Source organism: Erythrolamprus reginae, chromosome 2 (genome assembly GCF_031021105.1).
Source record: "Erythrolamprus reginae isolate rEryReg1 chromosome 2, rEryReg1.hap1, whole genome shotgun sequence".
In the NCBI taxonomy this organism is placed as follows: domain Eukaryota; kingdom Metazoa; phylum Chordata; class Lepidosauria; order Squamata; family Dipsadidae; genus Erythrolamprus; species Erythrolamprus reginae.
Window position 1 is genome coordinate 111373712 of NC_091951.1, and position 26040 is coordinate 111399751.

At 38.0% G+C, this 26040-nt stretch overlaps 1 protein-coding gene across 1 annotated transcript in view; it reads left to right on the plus strand.

Moving 5' to 3' along the window:
* Positions 1–4183: 4183 nt before the first annotated feature.
* Positions 4184–26040, plus strand: part of COL23A1 (collagen type XXIII alpha 1 chain) — a 376723-nt gene continuing 354866 nt past the window's right edge. Inside the window, exons 1-2 of the mRNA XM_070739187.1 lie at positions 4184–4740; positions 16986–17055. Coding sequence (XP_070595288.1) covers positions 4468–4740; positions 16986–17055 — 343 coding nt within the window. The 5' untranslated portion in view covers positions 4184–4467. The remainder of the gene's footprint in view (positions 4741–16985; positions 17056–26040) is intronic.

A 26040-nucleotide genomic window follows, 5' to 3' on the forward strand; every position in this document is an offset into this window, starting at 1 on the left:
TAAATTTGGGCATTTTATGCTTCAGAACTAACTACATTTGCTTTTTAAAGTCATGTCCCAGTTGCAAATATCTTTTTAGAGTCCATAATGAAATTATCATTTGGAATTAGTGTTTTTTTATCATTTAAAATGTGTGTGCATGTGTGTTTTAAATGATAAAAAGCACTGGTTCCAAAGCATCCCTTCGTTGTTTACATTTCCATTATTTAAATATATTCATTGCAAGATCTGTTTATTCATGCTTTCTTTATTTAGCCAATTCTAATCAAAAGAGAACCTCTCTTATTCCATATCTGCTAAGTTTGCTTAAGCATATTTGGTGATTTTATCAAAAGCATTTTGAAAGTGAAAGCAAATAAAATTAGATTTCATAGAATTAAAATGGGTTCCTAGAACCCTCATGCAACTGAGTTCAGTTTATATTACCTTCAAGTAAAAGAATGTTTAAGATTGAAACCTAATGCAATTTTATACTAGAATAAGTCCTACCAAGATCAGCAGGGCTTATGCTTGAGTAAATATGTATAGGATTGTGTAGGCAGGACAAAAAGGTCATGTTAGATGAAATTATGAGCCAAATTGACACACTAAAAATAAACAGAATCTGAAGTCCAAACAATATCCACACACAAGTTTATGAATAACTTTAATATGAAATTGTTTATCTTTTTTCAAGAACACAGAACTTCTAGAGAACTGGAAAAAAGCCAGCATCACTCATAGGGCTTAAGTGGGCAATAAAGGTATTAGGTCAATTAGTTTTGTTATTGGTTCTACAGAAAATTATTGAAAGTGTTATTAAAAATCAAATAAGCAAATACAGTACAAGAAAGAATGAGACCTGATTAAAAGAAACCAGAATAGTTTTTATAGTTATTTTTTATACACTTATTGTTGACAAACATGTTGACAATAATGACCCAACAGTATTTTGTTTTTGAAAAGAAATAAAAAAATACCTGAGCAAATTTAACTGTAAGAGGAAGGAGCAATCATTAATTGACAACTGGTGAAGAACTGGAACCAAGATGTGAATAAACGGCCAATTTTCACACTGATAAGATGTGTAAATTGGAATTCTCCAGAGAGTGTTGTTGTAACTGCTATTGTTTATTTGCATGTGTGATTGATTTTATGGAGGATTTGGGAGGGGGGTGTCTGTTAAAGCCAAAAATCTGTTGAATCCAAAAAAATATAACATCACTTGCCTCCAATTTACATCTCTTATATGTAAATAATGTAAAATGATGGAAATCATATTAATTTATTGTTCAGAATATGTAAGATGCCATGGACTTTAATCCTGTAAAGCAGAGGTCTTCAAACTTGGCAACTTTAAAACTTGGGGACTTCAACTCCCAGAATTCTCCAGCCAGCTATAGTTTTCCAGCAAAATGTCTGATGAAGAAGAGAGGAGAGTATTTGTGAAAAACCTGAAGAGATGAAAACTGGTTGGAACTAACACATCCTCTAAAGCAGAGGTCTCCAGTTTTGGCAACTTTAGGACTTGTAGACTTTAACTCCTAGAATTCCTCAGCCAGCAAAGCTGGCTGGAGAATTCTGGGAGTTGAAGTCCTCAAGTCTTAAAGTTGCCAAGTTTGGGGAGCCCTGCTGTAAAGTCAGAACTAAAAAGAGCAATGTTGGGATTCTAAGTTTAGTGACTAAGCTCTAGTCTAGACAATAGATGTGTGAACTAAAATGTCTGTTTTGCAACTGAAATCTTCTAATTAGTAGTCTGTAAATTTGAGACAGGAGATCAAATCAGTCAATCTTAATGGAAATCAAACCTGACTGTTCTTCGGAAGGACAGATACTGGAGTTGAAGCTCAAATACTCTGACCACCAAATGAGAAGAGAGGACTCATTGGAAAAGACCTTGATGCTGGGAAAGATAGAAGGCCAAAGAAAGTTAAATAATGTCATTGAAGCAAAGGAGAAGGATTTGGGCAGACTCAGGGAGATACTGGAGGACATGGGCCAATGGTGTGCTGTGGTCCATGGGGTCACAAGGAGACATGATTTAGCAACTGAACATTAAAATTAGGGATGAGTAGTTGTAGCTGTGTTGGCTGATGAAGTCAGGCTATTCAGTGTAGTAACCTCAAAAATGACTGCAAAAATCTCTCAGCCTCCAAAGTTTATAAACCACCTTTAATGCATCTGTTAAGGGAGACGTATGGTCTAAGGGGTGTGCATAAGCGCACCAGCGGACCTACCGTCTCTGTCCAATTTTTCCTTCTTATCAGTACCCATCTTACGAATATAAACAATCATCTACGTTATATGTTTAAAAAAGATAGATAACAGATAGATAGATAGATAGATAGATAGATAGATAGATAGATAGATAGATAGAATTGAATTCAGTGTGAAGAACTGTTAAGTGATATATGTTGACATAAAATCTCGCCAGTACATTAATGAATGCTTAGTAATAATACCAGAAAAGAGATCTTTTGTCATGGTGGGCAGCTTGATGAAAATGTAACTATGTACAGCTGCCACAACAAAGGGAAATTCAATTATTGGAAACTTTAGGGATTTTAGTACTCAGAGCACTGATCATTACACTTTGAAAGGGATTATTTAGAGCCAGGAAAGGTGCAACATATGACAATCAAAATTATTAAGGGCTAGACAAACTCTTCTGCAAAGAAAGGCAATCAAAACTCTTAGAACAAAAGGAAACAAATACAGAGTGCATCAAATCAGGCAGGGAAGTTTTCTGTCATTACATTAGACTTCAAAGTCCTCCACTGAAATTGAATGCAGAGAGATTTGGGGTTGATAAATATTTTAAATGAGACTCAGTTATACAGTACTAGAATTTGCAACTAGCATTGTGGAAGATCGGAGGATCAGGATATCAATGGCTATGAATACTAATTATCTACTATATCCTGAATTATAGGCAGCCTTAGGCAGTAACAATGGAAGAGGGCTCTCAGCTTCCAGTCTAGATTTAAAGAGTTTCCCAATTCAATCAAGCTGGCCACTGTGTAACAGAATGCTGGACAATTCCATCCATGGTCCCTTTAATGTATAAGTTATATGAGAATAGAGGTTCATTCTCCGAGTCTGTGGGTTAGTTTTTGAGGTAACATCTTCGGCAAAATTTAGGGAATATCAGTGTTGGTGTTCTTCTGCTTATAATGGCTTTGAGTGGTCAGTACCTCTTCTGAGGGGAAGGTCATTTCAGGTGAGGGTCTTGACCCTCCCATCACAGGACCTAATGACCACTTGAAGCCCCTATAAGCAGAACATCAACACTGACATTCCCTAAATTCCACTAAAGATGTTACTTAGTCTGGTAATAAAACTTTCAGAAGCCAACCCACAAAGCCTGGAGAATGAACCTCCACTCTCATCCTAACCTGAGCTAGATATATTTGTTATGGTTTATAAATTACATCTGATACTTTTCCTTGGGGTGGAATGGAGCCATTGGGAAATTAAAAACCCTAGACCCTATAATATAGAAGTAAAAAGTATCTGAAGGTACAACTCCATAGGGGTTTAAGGTTGAACCCCTATGAAGTTGTACCCTGGGATACTTTTTGGATGGGAAGTTCATTGTTGGACTAATTATCCCTTCCATCCCCTACAAAGCAACTCAGAAGTGAACCTCACCTACCTTCAATGGCATATTTATTTATTTATTATTTACTATTTACTATTTTATTTACTTGTTTGTTTCTTTATTTAATTCAAATCCATTTGTATGCTGCCCAATTCCCTAGTGACTCCATGCATGTATCCCAATGCCTCCGAGAATGGGAATAGCACCGAGGGATAGCCACATTTACACGCCCCCCCCCCTCCTCTCCAATCTTTCCGGGTCTTCTGTTAAAACTTTGACACGGCTCTACTCATCCGTCGCTGACCCCCTCCCCCGCCTGGAGAGAAACCGACGGGACGGCTGAGGAGACCCCCACCTCAGCCCCATCAGCAGAGAAGAATCCTTCCACGGCGGCCGGCCGGCCAGCAGCAGAAAGGAAGAGAAGGGGGTCCCATTCGCAGCCTTGGGTCCCCCCTCTCAATTTCTGAGCGGGGGGGGTCTCGGCGGGCTGGGAGGAGAGCGCGAAGGCGCGGAAGGAGGCTCTCCGTTTGGGAATCCCCTCAGGGAAGGGGAGCCTCGAGTGGTGGACGCCGCCCCCGCCTCCCCAGTGCCAGAGGGCTGAGGTGGGGGGGGGAGAGAAGGCGAGAGAGAGGCAGGCAGGCACCCACCTACCCTCCTCCCTGCCCCCGCCCCGCGCAGCTGGAGGGCCATGCTAGGGAAGAGGCCACGCTTCCCAAACTTCCTGCCCCGCTCGCTCGGCCAACGGGTGCCAAGAGCTGCCGCCGCGACCGCCGCCGCCGAGCGTGCGCTTCCTCAGCCAGGGGACCGCAGGAACCGCCGCCGCCGCCGCTCCCCGGGGGAGGAGGACCTGAGGCGCTCGCCTGGCTCCTACCTCGCGCGCGCGCGACATGAGCGGGCCTCGAGAGAAGGAGCCCCAAAGCGGCGGCCGCTGCGCCGGGCCCGTCGGCAGGGGCCCCGTTATCCTCTCGCTGCTCTTCTCGCTCCTCTCGGTGGGCGCCTGTTTTCTCCTCAGCGCCAAGACCTCCAAGCTGCAAGGGCGGCTGGTGGCCCTGGAAGAAGAGCTGGCCAGCCGCGCCTGGAGCCCCGGGGGGGAGCAGCAGCTGGCCGCCGAACCTTTGCTGGCCGCGCTTCAGCCTCAGGTGGACGACCTGCTCCGCGAGGTAAGCGCTGAGAAGGGCGGGGTGGAGGCCAAGGGGACCAAGGGTGTGGCAGCGTGGCCGGAGGCTGCCTTAAATCTGCCCGGTTCTCTCAAGTAAACTTTCGAAGAAAAGTCTGCCCCCCTTCCCCACGGCTCTGGGAAGGGGCTGCGGATGGCAGGCAGGCAGGCTGACTGGTGTACTGATCCCAATCTCGGCCACCGGCGTCTTTTTGATTGACAGCGCGGGGCTCGAGCCGAGAATGCAGGCAGAGCCCCGTCGCACCTCACAACTTAATCCAAGGCTGAGGGGGCATCTGAAGGAGCCGCCGCCGCCGCTTCGCGATCTGCTGAAGCGGCGAGACTCCGCATAGCTTCTGGGTCTTCAAAGTGCCTCCCAGGGCATCGGGTGTCGTTGCTGCTGTAACTGGCCGAGACCGTTACAACCGGAGTTGGGCGGCGTACAAATCTTGTAAACGATTAAACTATTAACTCGTGTACTGAAAGCAGGCGGACGGGACTCCCCTATCTGGCTTCTCCAAATGATAAGGCTTGTGAAGAGGCTTTGCATTCTGGAGTTCGAGGCTTAACCTTTTAACCTACATTTCCTCCAAAGAGCTTGGAACCTGGTGAAAACCCTGTCCTCAACACCTGCTCCGGGTTATTGGGCTAAGCTAGAGCGAGATGATCCATTGCTTAATATATTGTGAGAACCTCAGGGCTTAATTAATTTAGTAAGCCATTAGTATATTGCAACTGACTTGCTCTGGAGCATCCTCAGATCTAAAATGTTTGGGCAGGGATTCAGATCTGATTTTAACCCAGCTGTTATCTGCCAGGATACACTGTTTTAATTGCTGGATTGCAAGCCATACAATATATAAACACATACATACATAAATACATACATACATATTTATATTTATTTTCATAGATTTTCACGGGTACAGGTATGTTACAGGTATGTAGGTCTTGGCATATTCGGGTTTCTTCCCGTGTAAATCAGGAATCTCTGAAACTTATATGAGAAGAAACCGGAATATGCCAAGACATAAATACACACACACACACACACACACACACACACTGATAATGAAAGGAAGGAAGGAAGACTACTATAGATCTATTTCAACCTATTTTGCTCTCGTCAACTAGCCATACCCTTATCAGGATTTGAACCTGGGGAGTCTGCCTGTAAGGCAGTAGCTTTAGCCTCTAGACCACAGGTTCTCCTCTCAGTTTCTTCCAGGGAAGAGTTATATTTTTTTTCTGTCATATACTCAAATACGGGAGGGAGCATACTGCTTCCTTTTTGCATCTCTGCCATATCCAAGGCAGTTAAATTTTTTACACCCAACAAACTATATTTTATATGTGTAACATATTGCTGCCAATCTGCCTTCCATTGAGGACCTGTATACTGCACGAGTCAAAAAGAGGGCGGGTAAAATATTTACTGACCCCTCACATCCTGGACACAAATTGTTTCAACTCCTACCCTCAAAATGTCGCTACAGAGCACTGCACACCAAGACAACTAGACACAAGAACAGTTTTTTTCCGAACGCCATCACTCCACTAAACAAATAATTCCCTCAACACTGTCAGACTTTCTACTAAATCTGCACTTCTATTCTACTAGTTTTTCTCATCATTCCTCTCACCCATTTCCTCCCATGTTGACTGTATGACTGTAACTTGTTGCTTATATCCTAAGATTTTTATTAATATTGCTTCTTCATTGCTTATTTGACCCCTATGACAATCATTAAGTGTTGTACCACATGATTCTTGACAAATGTATATTTTATTTTATGTATGCTGAGAGCATATGCACCAAGACAAATTCCTTGTGTGTCCAGTCACACTTGGCCAATAAAATTCTATTCTATTCTATTTTTGCTGATAATGAAAAGGAAGGGAGACTAGTATAGATCTATTTCAAGTGATTGAAATAGATCTATATTGAAAGATCTATTTTCGAAGGAAAATAGTGAACCAGGTGATTCGACAGAAAAGCTATGTATATGTATATGTATATGTATATGTATATGTATATGTATATGTATATGTATATGTATATGTATATGTATATGTATATGTATATGTATATGTATATGTATATGTAAAGACATCCTCTGATTGAGATTAACTCTTGGTAACCACATTCATGCCATTTTCTCGGCACCATTTTGGAGATAGGGTACATTTGCTTTTCCTGAAATATTTTTGTTTTGTTTTTGTTTCATTTCACATTTTAATCAACTCCCTTGGATAAATGCAAAAGAAATGTATATTTTGAGCAGGTACATAATGTTTTATTCACTATAGTAGCAAAATTGTAAAAGTGATTTGAGGATGTTAAGGTCTCCCCAAACCTCTTTTAAACTAGTATTCTCCAGAAATGTTGGACCCCAGCTCACAAAACTGTAAAGGTATAATTAAATGTGTACACTTTTGTAAATATACATTTGTGAAATCTGGATTTCTAGATTACCGTACTTCATTACCTTGTGTTTTTAAATTCTGTGACACAGTGATCAAAACAGTCTTCATCATAATGATTAGTTTACTCTCCAGAATGCCAGGTTGGCATTGCAATTTAATACATACCTGGAGGGCTTTAGGTTAGAGGAGGAGATTTGTTATAAAAGGCTGAAACATCTCAAATTTTCTGATAATCATATAATGTAGAATTGGGAAAAGCTCCAGTAATAACCTTTCTTAAAATCGAAGGCACTTCTAGAATATTTGTGTCTGTTAGTACAGTATATGGTTTTTTTAAAATCTTTAAATATTTTAATTAATTGGATTATTTTTGATTTGTTGCACTTTTTGTGAGCCGCCCCGAGTCTTCGGAGAGGGGCGGGATACAAATCCAAATAATAAATAAATAATAAATAAATAAATAAATATTTCCCAGAAAAGGGAGACCCTCCTAGTAAGTATAAAATGAAACTAATTTAATTTATGAGGTGTGTTAAATAGGGTTGCAAAGATGTGTAAATTGTATCTTGTAGATTGGTTTGACAATTAATACATATACTTGACTAGCATGGTGTTCACACAAATCTTAATCTCAGTTTAATTACCGGTTACAGTTGAGACATTCCTCTTTCTAGCATTGAATTGAGCTGATCAAAACATGGTGTGATTAGATTAGTATTTGAATGAAAGTCCAGTGGAAAGTCCTTTGGTTGTAGTGTAGGTCAGTGTTTCCCAAGCTTGGCAACTTGAAGATATTTGGACTTCAACTCCCAGAATTCCCCGGCCAGCAAATGCTAGGAGTTGAAGTCCAAATACCTTCAAGTTGCCAAGGTTGGGAAACACTGGTGTAGGTGACAAAATTAGGAGAATGCAATGGCAAACCATTTTTGTATAGTTGTAAAGAAAATTACATGGACATGTCTACACAGCCACCAGGAGTTAAGCTTGACAAGAGGGAAGCCAAGGACACTTACTTAAGAACCCAGTTGTTTGTTCTTACTTTCACAAAATGTTTGATACTATTGACAACTTGATTCAGCTTCTTCATAGGATAATTGCTGACATGAAGTGAGGACAGAAGCTTATGACATTGTAAAAACAAAGACACTTGTTATACATATGAAAAGAAAACTGATTTGCATGCTACAGTAAGGAATTAAAATTTCACAGAGTTGATTTTTTAATGCAATAAACCAGAATGGCTACTATTCTAAAATATGAGGAAAATTCATATCTGGAATTATACAGAATAATAGTCCTTCTCAGTGCTAGCTCCCTTTCCTCTGGAATTCTTTCTTTCAAGAGGTATGTGAAGCTTCTGCTTTGCTGACGTCTCAAAAATCAGTTACATATACTTCATTCCAATATGTATATATACCTTTGATCCCAGCTGATTGATTGATTGATTGAAAGTGATTGTCTAAGGTTTTGCATTGGATTGCATATCTGTGTTTCCCCCTTATTTATTTCTGTTTCCAGATTTATTTATTTTTTTAAGATGTAGTGCCTGGTTTCTTTCAGGATTGGGGCAGATTACAAATACTGATAGGCAAATAAAGTACTGTAAGTTTTATCTAACAGGTTTATAGTGTTTGGGTCTTTTTGCTCATGAAATTTCACAATTGGCAGTCAACATTGGGAGAAGAATTAGAAAGGCGAAGTATCCCTTTCATGGTATGTTTTCTAATCCTATGCAAATTATCCATAGTTTGCTTTCTTTAAAAGACCAGAAGTGTGTGGGATGTAGACACATGATGCAAAATCCATGCCAAAAGAGGAAAAGAAGTTTATAATGTTGCTCAGTCTGTAGCTATATCTCCAAGACTGGAAAATTGGCATGAAATTGCTTACCATTTAAACAAAACCAGGACAGAATCTGACAGCAACATATATATGCTGTCTACCTCCACTTAATGTTGGTTGTAAGTAGCCAAGAAAAGAATAACAGGGAGTTTAAATTTTATTTCAAAAACAAAATTTCTGCAAAACTACAAAATTGATTAAACATAGATACATAGATGAATATATATGCCCTTTAATTCTTAATTTTCTGTTAACGGACAGAACATTCAAATAAGGTAATTGTTCAAATTAGTTTCAGATAAAGTTCTTCATGACGTCTTTAACTGTCACAAGATAACTTGTAAGATATCCTGAAGTACACTTTCCAGCTATAAATAGCACTTTCCTATCAATGTTTTGAATTTTGTAGCCAGTCTATTCAATGTGATTAGTTTTATCCAACTTTACTGGCTTGTGATTTAGAAATAGAGGAACACAAGCCAACAGAAATGGGAGAAATTACTACTGTAGTGCAATGGTATAATTGCGGCTTAATGAAGTGATATTGCAATGAAAAATCCCTTCTTGAAATAGTCATTATGAAAAAAGGAAATTCTAATATAAACAGTGGATGGTACAGAAATACTCGAAGACAGTAGATTTATTTTTCTCATCTAGCTGGATATTGCAAGCCTATCCAGCTATAATTTGGATTTCATTTTTGTTTATGATTAAGAATAGTTTCTTAGCCACTGAACTTTTAAAAATTTGGATTGGTTATAAACCATTGGTATAAATCTTACATTTAATACGTCTCATGCTGTGTTTATTTTCTTTTTCTGAATGACTACAAAATTGGAATGCTTTGACTTTTCTAAAACATTTTAAAACTGGCATACAAGGAAGAATATGGAGATTAATGTATTCATTCATTAGAGAATCAAGTTTTAGTTATTTAATAAAGGCCTGAAACCAAAAAGGGTGCATATGGAGGATTGAAAGAAAAGTTAAAAATAGGCAAAATTCATAATTGTTGAGCTAATACCAGGTAGGCTAAAATTCAGAATAAGATGAAATTGGTGAATGATAAACAACAAAAGATTCTTCAGATACATTCAAAATAAAAGAGAAGAGTTTTATACCAGTTGCTCAGTGAAGGTGGAAAAATGCTAGACTGCCAGAGTTCCAGTTAACACCCCCAACTGAATAAGACTCTGAGGCAGGTAGTTCCTCAGAGTTCCATTTTATTAGAGATATCATATTGGCACATCTGGGAAAACCCAAATCTGAAAGGTCCCGGGTTTTCCCTCCCAAAGGAAAGTCCAAGTTCCTTTCCCTGCACCCGCATGTCAATTACATGGTCCAATCAATCCACTGGCCCAACTGGAGGTGCCCTCCAGTCAAACCTTTCCAGGTGCAGGTTGAACTTCCTTTATTCCCAGAGAAAGGAATATCGTTATATATACAGTAGTACCTCGTCTTTCAAACTTAATTGGTTCCAGAAGTAGGTTCATAAGGCAAAAAGTTCTTAAGACAAAACATTGTTTCCCATTGGAAACAATGTAAAAGTGATTAATGCGTGCAAAAAGAAAAAAAATCGCAAAATGGCGCTCTGCTGGGCGCCATCGCCCAGCTGTCACCTTTTAAAACAGCTGGGGGGCTTCTCGGCGTTCTCCCGAACCTGAACTATATATATATATATATATATATATATATATATATATATATATATACATACATACATACATACATACATACATACATACATACATACATATATATATATATATATATATATCCACCAACTCCATACAACTCCCCCTCCCACTTTCCCACAGCCCTGAAGATCCAAAGGAAAAGATGGCCTTCAGGGATGACATAGACATTAGCACACAATGTAAGTACAAATGTGAAACTACTCAATCCCTAGTCTGATTCAGGTTTTATTAACAAAAAGCATGTATTATACCAGATAGAATGAAGGGGCAAGCCTGAAGCTGGCAATCTGGGTGCATCACATGCAAGCCAACCAGAGGTGGGTTCCTGCTGGTTTGAATCAGTTCTTTAGAATCGATAGCAGGAATTTCCCCATTTGCCAAACTGGCAGTGATGGCCAGTTTTGGCCACGCCCACGAACCAGCTCTCTCGGTGGCACACTGCCATCTTGTTTTTAGCTTCTGCACACGCGCAGAACCTGTTTTTCACTTCTATGCATGCACAGAAGCTGGATTTTCAGCACTGTACCTGTGCACGCATCCAGGCGGCATGGGAGGAAGTGAACCGGCAGCAAGGTAAGATAGAACCCAACCCTGGGCCACCCCTACCCCAGCTCTGCAAAGGGGAAAAGTCGCAATATGTCACGTGACAGCAACATTATACCGCAAGTTTGACACCCATGATATAGATTCCCCAAGGTTATTTTTATGGCTCTCTACAACTTGAAACAACTTGAAATTAGTCTTATAACAATACCCGGGAAGATTTGAGAACAGATAAAACAATCTGTCTGCAGATACCTTGATAATAATGTGGTGATTGTCAAAAGCCAGTATGGATTAGTCAATAGTAGCTCTTGTGCAGCTGACTTTTTTTTTGTTAGGCTTGTAACATTAAAGGTTGGATTGCCATGGACATAAGGGATCTTGACTTTAATAAGCATTTCATAAAGTATTTCTAACAAACTGGAAGCAGCAGGTGAAGCTAAGCAAAATTACATCAGATAGCTGAACAATTAGCACAGGGCTCCCCTAAGTTTAATTTAGTTTAGTTTAGTGTAGTTTATTTAGATTTGTATGCCGCCCCTCTCCGAAGACTCAGGGCGGCTAACAACAATAAAAAGCAATGTAACAAATCTAATATTAAAAAGTAATCTAAAAAACCCCAATTTAAGAGACCAATCATACCAACAAACATACCATGTATAAATTCTATAAGCCTAGGGGGAAGGGAGAAAAAATTTGGTGCGTGCTCTCTCCACTTCTCTCTCTATACCAATGAATGCATCTCTAATGATCCATCTGTTAAACTACTGAAGTTTGCAGATGACACAACAGTGATCGGACTCATTCGAGACAATGATGAATCCATATGCAGACAGGAAATTGAACAACTAATCTTGTGAACAATCTAGAACTGAACACACTCAAAACCGTAGAAATGATGCTATACTTAAGGAGAAACCCGGCCATACTTCCACCTCTTACAATACTAGACAACACACTTTCAACAGTAGCAACCTTCAAATTTCTAGGTTCTACCATATCGCAAGATCTAAAATGGACACCTAACATCAAAAACGTCATTAAACAAGCACAACAAAGAATGTTCTTTCTGCACCAACTTAGGAAGCTCAAACTGCCCAAGGAGATGCTGATACAGTTCTATAGAGGAATCATTGAGTCTGTCATCTGCACCTCTATAACTGTCTGGTTTGGCTCTGCAACTCAACAAGAGTGACACTGACTTAGAGGAAAGTCAGAACAAAAGAAAAAGCAATTGCTACCAACCTGCCTTCCATTGAGGACCTGTATACTGCACAAGTCGAAAAAGAGGGCTTTGAAAATATCTATAGTCCCCTCACATCCTGGACATAAATTGTTTCAACTTCTACCTTCAAAATGACACTATACTACACACCAGAATGACTAGACACAAGAACAGTTTTTCCCCCAAATGTCATCACTCTGTTAAATAATTCCCTCACCACTGTCAAATTATTCACTAAGGCTGCCTACTATTAATCTATTAATCTTCTCATCATTCTCATCACCCATCTCCTCCTGCTAATGACTATATGACTGTAGCTTTATTGCTTGTATCCTTACAAATAATATTGACTGGTTCCTAATATGATTTGATTGCTTATTTGTACTCAGACTATCATTAAGTGTTGAACCTTATGATCCTTGATGAATGTATCTTTTCTTTTATGTACACTGAGAGCATATGCACCAAAGATAAATACCTTGTGTGTCCAATCACACTAGGCCAGTGATGGCGAACCTATGGCATGGGTGCCACAGGTGGCACGTGGAGCCATATCTGCTGGCACATGAGCCGTTGCCCTAGCTTAGGTCCAATGTGCATGTGTGTGCCAGCCAGCTGATTTTTGGTTTCACACAGAGGCTCTGGGAGGGTGTTTTTGGTTTCAAGAGAGCCTCCGTGGGGGTGGGGGAGGGCGTTATTACCCTCCTTTGGCTCCAAGGAAGCCTTTGGAGCCCGGGGATGGTGAAACACGAGCCTACTGGGCCCATCAGAAGTTGGGAAACAGGCTGTTTTTGCCCTCCCCAGGCATTGAATTATGAGTGTGGGCATTCGCGCATGTGCTATATGTGCATGCTCTTTTGGCACCCGAGGAAACAAAGGTTCGTCATTGCTGCACTAGGCCAATAAAAAAATTCTCTTTTTTAAGGGGATAGATGACTAATTTTTTTTTTTTAAAAAAACTTCCATCAGAAGAAAAGACCTGTTTCTATCATTTCCAAAGAATGACCCAAAGAATGATCTTAGTTGCAGGAGGAAAGTAACTTGATTGTGGAACTAATTATCGGATTTGGGGATTACAGCAAGCCCTTTCTGACAGAAAACACCAAAGGAGAATATTCATCATGGAGAAGGTGATACCCAAGCCTTAAACTATGTATGGTAGGGGTGTCAAACTCATGTTGTCACAACATTGTCATGTGATGTATTGTGACTTTTTCCCCTTCACCAAACTGAGCATGGGTGTGGCCAGCATATGATGCATATGTCACTCTGTATATTGACAGCCCCTCAGAGACATTTAGTAATGAAACAGTTAACTAATGTGTGCCTTATTAGACCCTCCTATTATGATGTAATATCCTGCCAATCTCACTCAACTTCCTCCTTTTTCTTCACTACTCTATACTCTTCTCCTCCATGAATCTCCATGATGTAAGACATATATGTTATGTTGTCCTTTGAGACCATCTTTTATTTGTTTATTTCTGTTTTTAAAATAAATATCTTGTTTTGAACAAATGACTAAGGCTTTTATCCATCGACCTCCGCGGGGTTAAGGTCCTAACAGACTTTAATTTTTTTCTACAAACTGCGACAGCATATGGCTCGTGGGCTGAGTTTGACAGCCCTGATATATGGTTTTAAAGATGATAACTTGCACTTTGAGCTTCATTTGGAATTACCTGGCAATTACTGTTGCATCTGCAGCAGTGAAATCACATAGATGTCACACAGGTGAACCTTAGTACTCCTGTAACTATTCAGGCCAGTTACTGAACCAAATAAAGTGACTGACCAGACATAAAAAGGCAGCCCCAGGAGGACCATTCGTGATGTACCAAGCAGTGTTCCCTCTAATTTTTTTTTGGGGGGGGGCGGAAAAGTATAGTGTCTGAGTGGCAGTCCCTTCGGGACTGGGCGGCACAGAAATAATAAACAAACAAACAAACAAACAAACAAATAAAAAACCCACCCTGTTTTGCCTCAGAGAATTTCAAAATAAAATACTGTACTGTGTGTCTATAACAGTGAGCTCATAATAGGGCAACTCTATCAATATCAAAATGCCACTTAAATAGTTGAGCTAGTTTCAAACTAGATTTTGATTTTCTTTCCCTCTTCCTTACTCCCATTCTTTTTCTTTCTCTTTTCCTTCCTCTCTTTTTTCTATCTGTTTCTCTCTCTTCCTGTTTTCCTCTCTCTCTCCTTCCCTCTCACTCTTTCCCTCTCGGCTTCTGGGCAGGTTTGGAAAACTCTGAGTTGATGATGATTTTTAAGTGAGCGATTGCTCACTGCTCAGCTTAGAGGGAACTATAGGACCAAGGCATGCATTAAGCTGCCTCTTCCAAAACATGGCTGCAGCTGGGATACAAGATGCAGTTGTTCAAAGATCTCCCACCTGCTGTTTAAGCAGGAGGTCTGGGTGATTTGCATTGTTTGACTAGTGTAAAGACAAAGCCATTGTCTCTAAATTTACCTCATTCAGTGGAGGACTAAATAAAGTTTGATATATGTGCAGCTCTTTTTGCTAAAACATGTTAATGTCTATTTTCTGTATTATCAGACTGTTATTTTTAGTTGTCGTAAGTCAGTGCCAAAAAAGAGAAGGGATGTCATTGCAGAGACATCAGTGATGGCATGCCAGTGAAAGATGAGAGCTCCAAAGCAGGGCATCAGAGTATGATACCTCATTCTTGTACTGCACAAAATGTCCCAAGAGCACGTCTCTAGGTGATACTTTACAGTTAGGAAGTTCTCAAATGAATTTGCCTTGAAAAATGCTTAGGGGCTAGAACAACTTGGTTTATTTTAAAGAGTAGCTTGTTGTGTTTTTCTCCTCCTTGACTTCTCAGTCCTAAAGAAAAATAAAGTTATTTTATATATATTAGAAAAGATGCTTATGGATTCAGGGAAGGAACATATATCAAGATCCACTTTTCAAATAGTTAAAGTAGTCGTATCTTTTTCCAAGCCTGCACAAGTACTTTAGGTGCTGCTTCCAGATATTCCTGCATTTTCATATATGCAAAATCACTTTTCTTTGCTTGGAAAAGGCAAGGAGGCAAGGTGAGTGAGTGCATGTATCAAGACAGCTTGAACACACAACCCAAAAGAAGGGCTCCATTGTGTTCAGCAGCATCTTTTAGAAGGATTTGCCCAGTCCTAAAGTACATTATATAAATTGGATTCTCTACCAATCCATGGAAACAACTTCTATCAATCCATAATGAAAGTGTGAACATAGTTCAGAACTGCTTAAATATATAAGTAGAGCTTTCTTTCTAACTTTCTAAATCTTCCAGTCTAACTGCTCCATACTAGGGAGCTTCTCTGTAGACTGAGTTGTCACCATTATAACAAATGAATAACATCTTATGTAGTTTTCAATAGTATCATAGGGATAGGATCTTAATTTTGCAAAGCCTTTGCTATTTGAAATACTGTATAGCCAGAAGTTCTGAAACTGGAAATGAAGTTTTTGGGGCCTTATAGTACAAGCTGTTAAAGCAGCATTGATATTCCCACCACAATAACTACATTGGAATGGTTGTGTTCTCTTGTTAATTCTATAGGAGGAAGGGAATGAGTAATTTGGCCCAACTCCTTTCTAATGGGGTAGACATGAGGTGGCACAACAGGAAGTTATAATTTTTTTTCAAGGGCTGTTGAATTGTCAGTAATTGCAAAGTTTCAATTTGGCATGAATATTTCTAGTTTTCAATCTCCCTCCCATTCTCCTATTTAGTTTATTATTTGCTTTATTTGGTTTGATGCTTACTACTCATCTACAACACTGCATAGATCCTCAAAAGTGAAGAGAAAGAATAAATTCAACAGTGCAGCTTTGTTTTGTAGCTTCTTCCTTTTTTTAAACATGAAAGCTGCATAATCCTATCTACAAACAGACAATTTTCTATAAAAGTAATCCCTTCAGTTTAAAAAATACATACCATTTTTGTGCACGGTATGCATATATGGATACTATTTATTTATTTACTTACTTACTTATTGTTTGTTTATTTATTTATTTACTTTCTATCTGTCTATCTATCTATCTATCTATCTATCTATCTATCTATCTATCTATCTATCTATCTATCTATCTATCTATCTATTGGATTTGTATGCCGCCCCTCTCTGTATTGCTTTATTTGGGTCTTAATCAATGATTTTACAGAATCTCTAACTGAAAATGTGTGGCAGATGATGAGAATAGATAATAGATAATCTTTCAACTATTACTAAATAATTTTGCACATTAAATATAAAATTGAAAGGAACAAAAAGATCAAAGTGCTGGTTTGTGTAGTTTATTTGGCTAAATACTGGTATGGATCCAATAAAAGCTAAACAAGTCTTGGAATTTCCAGTGGGAGACATCTAAATATTCCTTAATTTTCTCATTGAAATCTATGACACTTGGCTTTGATATGGCTAGGAAATGTATGTTTAACAATAGCATGGATCATGTTTGTTGGCTGTTAGTTTTTATTTATGCATTTGATTTCTTGACAGAAACTGAATGAAGGATTAGCCAAACTACGTACAGCAAGAGAAGTACCTTCTGAATGTCATTGCCCACCAGGTAGGTGGATGAGAAATAGATTTTTTAAAATTACATATATTGTGCTATTAAGTGAATGTGAGAAATAAATATCTATGATAGCATTGCTTGAAAGATTGGAGGGGGTATCTGGGTTTGAATATATTTACAAGTAGTTTTTGTTTTGTGGGCAGAACATCTCTGTTTGATTTTGTTCAATTAATAAAAATAGAGTTGGAGGTCTTCTAGTCCCACCCCCTGCTCAGGCAGGAGACTATACCATTTCAGACCAAAGTGAATAGACAATGAAATTAATTGGTTCATTTAATTTTGAAGAGTCTGAGTGTTTCTTTAACAGAATAAATTATTCCTTATTAGAACATATACCTAAATTTTCTTAATTTTTTTTACCCCAAAGCACCCTTTGATGGATGAGTAAGTACTTTCAGTATGCTTTGTTGTTTAAAAATCTTTATAGATTTATCCCAAAGATAATTTCTCAGATGAATCATTAAATAATTTTATTAGCTTTTGTTTAACTGCCTTTTATGAAATTTAGTGAGATCCGGTTAATAAATGTCTAATGATTTCAGTATGAGCAAAATATGCAAGTATTTATTGTTTTTTTCCCTATAAATATTACTGATCACATTTGAAACAACACAGAACAGGGCATCTTGTATTTGAAAAGCCTGCAGTCACGTGAATGGGGTCATTTTTGTAAAGATTGAGGTGAAGTGCTTCCAAGTGGACATTTTTGTTTTGCACAGAAACCGAAGTTATTGCACATATACTTGGATCAGATATTATTTTCTAATGAAAACCTTGTGAGGCCCAATGTTTAGAAGCAGTCAAAAGACTGTAAACTGAAATTATGATAACATTAGTACATGTAAACTTTGCAGGGTTTTTTTTAAAAATCTGTGAAGGTAACATTATTTTACCCTCCCTTTATCTTTAAATTACTGCATTGTCACCTGCATCTTCAAAACCTCCAGTGTAAAATAAATAAATGAAGTGAAACTCCCCATAGGAAAAAAAAAACTTGTTTTAAATGAACATCGTATTAACGTGGTTGTACATTTTATTGTAGGCTTGATATTCTGATGATTTTGCATGATTTCTATTCTTGAAAAATGAAATGCATTTTAACTTAAACAATTCATTTAGTGACTGTTCAAAATGTGCTGAAAAAGGTGACATGACCATTTTTCACACATTGTTGAAGCATTCAATGAGCCGGGGTGGCGCAGCAGGTAGAGTGCTGTACTGCAGGCCACTGAAGCTGACTTGTAGATCTGAAGGTCAGCGGTTCAAATCTCATCACCGGCTCAAGGTTGACTCAGCCTTCCATCCTTCCGAGGTGGGTAAAATGAGGACCCGGATTGTGGGGGCAATAGGCTGGCTCTGTTAAAAAAGTGCTATTGCTAATATGTTGTAAGCCGCCCTGAGTCTAAGGAGTAGGGTGGCATAAAAATCAAATAAATAAATAAATTCCCATGTTGGCGATTAACAGGTCGCACAATGAGAACTTTCCCCTTGAAAATCCTCTGTCTTGCTTTCATGGTCCAACTCTACCTGTTTTCTCTGTGATTTAAATGTAATGTATTGTAACTGTAAGATACACAAATATGTCTCCGCCCTGAATATTATAGACAAATAGGTGATTGTGTGCTTTTAAAGAAATGAATGCCAGAAACATTTTTCATTAATATTTCAAGCCATCTCCTCTCTTTCTGCTGTTTGTGAATTCATGGAGTTGATGGGGAAGCTATGCCTTTGGTAATTAGCTGCTATTCTTAGATAGAGAGAACTGCCTTTTTTCTACCCCCCTCCCTTTCCCCCCCCCCTCAGCTATTGGATGGTTTGATCTGAGCAGTAATTGGTGGGAGATGCATAGTTAGATCAGTGATGGTGAACCTTTTTTGGTTTGCGTGCCAAAAGGGTGTGTGGGTGTGGGTGAACTAGCATGCGTGCATGTGCCCACACCCCTTCCCTCCCTTCCACATATATGCAACACCACCACCCCACGCATGTACACAGGCCTTTCTGAAGCCTGATATGTGAAAAAAAATGCCCAAATGTGCAAACCGAAAGTTTTGCCATTGTGCTGTATTTTGCACTCTGGAGGGTTCAGGAAAATTTCCTGAGTGCATCTGTTTCCTGAATGCTATGCATCTCCCATTTTTCCAAACTTCCGGTTTCTCCGTTGGGTGATTTTATTTGCCTCCAAGGCTTCAGGGAAGCTTTACAAGACCGAAAATAGGCAAGCTGAAACATGGCAAAGTCTTGCGTGACCTCCAATTTGGCTCCTCGTGCCACCTGTGGCACATGTGCCATAGGTTCCATATCACGGGCCTAGATTGTACAACAGCATAGTGAATATGTCAGGGAGTTTAACGTGAATAAATTTTGAAATGAGGATATAAAATCTGTAGGAAACCTGCTTCACAGAAAATTGACAAAGAGCACAATCTAGCAAAATCCAACTGTAAATGTTTTATGAGGTGTGTAATCTAATCATATACAGTGATACCTCGTCTTACAAACCCCTCGTCATACAAACTTTTCGGGATACAAACCTGGGGTTTAAGATTTTTTTGCCTCTTCTTCCAAACTATTTTCACCTTACAAACCCAAGCCGCCGCCACTAGGATGCCCCGCCTCCACACTTCTGTTGCCAGCGAAGCACCCATTTTTGCACTGCTGGGATTCCCCTGAGGCTCCCCTCCATGGAAAACACCACCTCTGGACTTCCGTGTATTTGCGATGCTGCAGGGGAATCCCAACAGTGCAAAAACGGGCACTTCGCTGGCAACGGAAGTCTGGAGGTGGGGTTTCCCAGCGAGGGGAGCCTCAGTGAAATTACAACATCACAAAACACAGAAGCCGGAGGTGGGGTTTCTCATGGAGGGGCGCCTCAGGGGAATTCCAGCAGTGCAAAAATGGGCGCTTCGGCTGGCAAAAGGGGTGAGTTTTGGGCTTGCACGCATTAATCGCTTTTACGTTGATTCCTATGGGACACATTGTTTCATCTTACAAACCTTTCACCTTACAAATCTCGTCCAAGAACCAATTAAGTTCGTAAGACGAGGTATCACTGTATGTTTATATGGCAGTCCCACTATGAAGAAAGGGATATTGAATGAGATATATAGAATTGGAGTCTTAGTCTTAAGAAAATTAAGCATCGTTGCGTATTAATGCAATTATATAACAATTTTGGGAGGTATATTCCATTTGTACAACCCTGATGTGATTTCAGAAATGTCCACTTAATGTTTTGTCCTGAAAATTCACTCAAGATTAACATGATTGCACACCCTTTGGTTGTTTGTACCACTAGAGGGAGCTAATATTATTTCATGAATACCATGGAAATTAAATTACGCGAAATATTAAGATAAATCAGGATCTGAAATGCCTTATTATGCTAATTCTCTTAAATGTGGGGAAGAGTTCCACGACTATAAAAATGTTATTTTTATGTTCCTTAGATGGATTATTACTAACCTTATTTAATGTTATTTATATAGTATTTAATCTATTTAGATCATTTTCAGTTCTATGCTGTACTGGGGTGCCACTTTGATCATGTTCTGATTAGAAGTACGCTGTTTTCACAATAAGCATAAGTACTTTGTTTTTACTGAAACATAAGTAAGAGTTCTTGTTGACTCAAACTCTGTTTGGTTTAAAATAATTGTATATTTAAAGATGCTAAATCCTTCCAACTTATTTATGGTTGATAAATATAGGCACAACATTGCTATTGGTATTTATAAAGAATTGGATTTTTTAAAATGATAAGCATTTCAGTGCCTTCAAAGAACACGATATTATTTCACACATATCCACACAACAATTTCCAGACTGTTTTACATCCTGACATCTTTAGGGATTGGTAGACTAATGACATAATATATGTTGGGATGTAGCAATGCAAACTTTGTGCCTTACAAAGTTGCGTGTGATATTGCAACATTAAAGTGTATAATTCATTTTTTCATCATTGTGTTTAATACAATAATGGCCTGGGCCAATTTTAGTTACTTTTGGAAGATTTATCTCATAGGTTGTGTCCATATATCCTTCTCTATTGGCAGATTTATTTCATTAAACAAAAGATATTTTTATACTGGGTTGCTATACTATCTGCAAAATAAATAAAATAATATTCTATACATGCTAGTTCTTGCAGAAAAATGGGAAATACTTCTGAACATACAGCAAACTGTGACCTTATGCACACATTGGAGTACTTGATCTATTGCTCAATTTACTTGTAATAGATTCTAATCACTTTTAATAGAAAAGCAAGTATTGTACAATTGCAAGGGATTTTTAAAAGTATTCAGTTAACATTCACTGTATGCAGTATCCCTTGATGCTATCATTTGGAAAAAAAATTGCAGTGGTAACTATTCTCTAATACACCCATTCTCTATTCAATCTATGTGATATGCATTATAATTTTTAAAAGGTATTCATAAATTTTAATGTAGTTACAGCAAATAAGAGATAATGGGAGGTAACGTTCTTGCCTATCACATTTACAGATATATCTTGAAAGGGCACTCTTGGGAGCATTTCTATGTGGGAAGAAGGCAGGGTGGGCTACTGCCCGGACCGGGAGGGAGAACGCAGTGGGGTAGTGAAAATGAAGCTCCACCCCAGAGTACCCAATTTGCATTGAAAGATGTTGAAAGAAAATGCATAAGTCACCCCCACAGTGTGGTAGTAAAAATTTTGGTAGCCCTTCACTGGAAGAAGATATGAAGAAAATAGGCAGTCCTGTTCACACAAATAGGCAGCCTTTTTTAACACAAGCTCTGTTTTCCATTAACGTTTTAGAAAAAATACACCATGAAGTATCTATAGAAATTCACAGCCATCTAGGTCATGACTGTCATAAAGGTGCCTTTTCGACAGGCAAACTCAAATGTTTTTTTTTCCTTGAAGACATTTGGGTTCTCATTCAAAAGGTTTCTTCATTTCTGACTGAATGGGGAGGGGAAATGGAAGATTTCTAAGACTGCAAGGAATATAAATCCTCCCATCACCTCCACCCACCCACCCTACCCCATCATTCAGTCAGAACGGAAAAAGCTTCTTGGATGACAAGCCAAACGTCTTCAAGGATAAAACAAAAATGTCCTGTTACTTTTGAAAAAGCACTTTTGTGACACTTCATCAAGGATAGTATTGCAATCCTCAGAAGAGGCTTTTTGGTTGTCACGAGGAGGGGACATTCAGGGAAATAGGAAATTCACCTTTCAGCAATTCTTCTTTGGTTCCAGCAACAACAGCAATATTTTCCATTTTGGGATGCTCTCTAAAAATGAAACAATGTCCCACTTCTCTTCCACGTCTTACAAATAGTTCGCTAACTTCTCTTTACAAAACTCTGTTAAAAACTACTCTCTAGTCTGTCTGTCTGTCTGTTTCTTAAATAAATTATTTTCTTTAAGAAAACAGACAATGGGTTATTTTCCTTGCATCATCTTTTCTTCGAAGTCCAGAATTACTTGGTAGAGAAACTTTCCCCCTTTTTCTGCTTTGAAAATTGGGTTAAAGAAGTGAGTTTCAGGTGAGACTGGACAATTTTTTTTACACTCATGTTAGAAGCACGAAGAAATTTCCAGGTAAAAAAGATTAGGCATTGACATCATCATTGCCTCGGGGACAGCCGGTTGTGGGCTCCTTTCATATCCCCAGCAGGAGCTGAAGTGAAGGACAAGAACTCAACCTCATCCCATAGTTCTCGGTCTCGAACATGGGCTTGCTAACTTCCTGCCCAGTGTCACAACCGCTCGAGACATCATGCTTCCAAACTGGAAAATAAAGAAAGGGTATATAGATAGTCACAGTGGGGAAGATGAAACCAGTAAATGGAGAGTTAAAAATGTCGGTTATTAATCAAAAACAAAAAATTAAGAATGCCAAACAAACATACTTCGAATTCGCCAATAAACCAGGCCGCTGGCTATCACTCAAGCTAGCCCACCAAAAATCTGATAGAAATATAGATGCTTTAGCTGACTCCTCTGGACACTTAAAAACAACTAACCCTGACAAAAAACAAGTTATCCAAAATTTTTACCAACAACTTTATAAAGCCTCAAATCTGGATGCCGATTTACTATTGAAATATTTACAAACAAATGAACAAAAAACCATGATAACAGATGATCAAAGAATACTCCTAAACAAGTCAATCTCCATCTCAGATATTGAGGCTGCAATAAATAAACAAAAAAATAATAAAACGCCAGGACCAGACAGAATCCCATCCGAATTTTACAAATACCACATTGATACAATGGCACCTATACTTTTAGACATTTATAACAACGCACTCTTACATGCAAAATTACCTATGTCCTGGTCTGAAACCTACATAACTCTCATCCCCAAGGATACCCAAAATAGACATCTTCTGGAGAATTATAGACCAATCGCACTACTCAATACTGACTATAAAATATTCACATCTATAATTGCGGACAGGCTAAAAAATATATTAAACAAAATTATTCACCCTGACCAAAATGGATTCTTACCAGCAAGAAACATCTCTACAAATACAAGAATCATACTGAATACTATGGAATATTACGATAAAAACTATGATAAAACAATTGCACTAATATTCATGGATCTAAAAAAAGCTTTTGACAGTCTTCAATGGCACTACCTTATAAATCAAATTGAATACATGAATTTCGGCTCCAAATTTCTCAATTTAATTAAAACCATTTATACTACTCAATCGGTCAAAATCCTTTTCAATAACGATATTACAGACACAATCTCTATAACCAAAGGTGTGCGCCAAGGATGCCCTCTGGCCCCACTCATTTTTATTCTGGTTATAGAAACATTCCTGAAAACTATAAGAAATAATCCACAAATTCAGGGTATCACGATCAAGAAAGAACATTACAAATTACAGGCCTTTGCGGACGACATTGTATTTATCTTACAAGATCCCATACAAACAGCACCCATTCTATTTGATGAAATACATAAATTTGGTGAAATATCCGGTCTGCAAATTAACAGGAATAAAACTCAAATTTTGACAAACAATATGATACCAAAAGATATACTTTCCTTGGAAGAACTAATTAGAATTAAAACCACAAAAAAAATTAAATATTTAGGAATTTGGATGACCTCAAATTATACTACAATTAAAAAGGATAATTATGAACGACTTCTTAAAGAAATACAACAAGATTTCAATAGATGGTCAAAACTAAATTTATCCATTATGGGGAAAATATTTGCTATAAAATCGAACATTCTTCCAAGGTTTCTCTATCTATTTCAAGTTGCCCCAATAAATTTGAAGAAATCTTTCTTTAACACTCTACACAAACTAATAAAGAAATTCATTTGGACAAAGAAAAAGACCAGAATAAAACTGAAAAATCTTCAAGATCATAGATCCAGGGGCGGACTTGGACTTCCAGATTTTTATATTTACTACCAAGCCACAATCCTAACAATGATAAAAGATTGGATTACTCTCAAAAATACAAGACTCCTAACCCTAGAAGGTTTCGATCTTCTTGCTGGGTGGCACGCTTTTTTAACAACAGATTATCACAAAATACCTAAATACTTTAAAAATCATTATTTGCGTAAAACTCTAATAACAATTTGGTTTACTATAAAAAAAAATTACTATACTTCGATACCAAAATGGATATCTCCCAACGAATTACTAATTTTTCCTAACCTTTTCTCCCACACCAAAATTTTGAGATACCAACAATTACTCGACAAATCAGATGCTCTCATATCCAAACAACAATTGAACGATCAAGGAATTAACATAGATTGGCTAACATACTTACAAATTAAATTAAAATACGAGCAACACAAAAAACAATTTGGATTCCAAAACGACAATGTAATAGATACGATTCTTTTCGGCCCCCCTACAAAAATGATTTCAAAACTATATAATTACTTACCAATACAAGAAAATCCTGAAGAACAAGTGAAATGTTGCATGATAGCCTGGGCTCAGAATTTTGGGTATACGATCAACTTAATTGAGTGGGAGAAAACATGGACATTAAACTACAAAATGACAACGGCAATGTCTTACAAAGAGAACCAAATGAAAATGTTTTATCGATGGCATTTGCCCCCAGCAAGAATATCCAAAATGTTCCCCAACTTTTCACCTACCTGTTGGAAATGCAAAACTAAACCGGGAACATATTACCACACATGGTGGACATGCCCACTTGCACAAAAATATTGGACAACAATCCAAAATCTAATTGACCAAGTCATGTCAATTAAATTGCCACTTAAACCTGAGCTTTACCTTTTAGGTATATTTAGGCAAAACCTTACTAAATCACAAAAATATCTCATCCTATAAATTATAACAGCAGCTAGAATATCGTATGCCTCCTTTTGGAAACGTGATCAAATACCTTCTTTTTTCGTAATAATTACAAAAATCATAGAGTGCGCTGAAATGTCTAAAACAGCAATGGAAGCACAAAATAAAAAAGATTCAGAATATTATGAAATATGGGGAAAATGGTATAAATGGGTTTCTCAAAAAAATTATCAAAATTACTTATTGTAAAATCTCTATTCCACCAAACTACCAAATGTACCTTCGAACACTCAAATTAACTTCAAACCAATTTAAAAATTGAGCACCAAAAACCAATTAAATTTTCAATAAAATTCATACTATATCTCTTTTTATCTGTCTTTCAACCAACTCAATACACATTATAACACTAACAACTTCCATCAACATAACTAACTTCTATACCTATTTATCATACTATTCATATACTCCCCATACTACTTCCAGACAAAAGTCGTCCCTAAAAACGTCTGCGCTAAACGCAGATTTTTCTTTTCTCCCCTTCTCTTTTTCTTTCCCTCCACCTCCCTTACTACTATAACTTTAGAAAACTTTTCATTTTCCTTATCTACTTGCTATTCACTGTACGTCTATAATCTTTAGGAAATATAATATTTTCG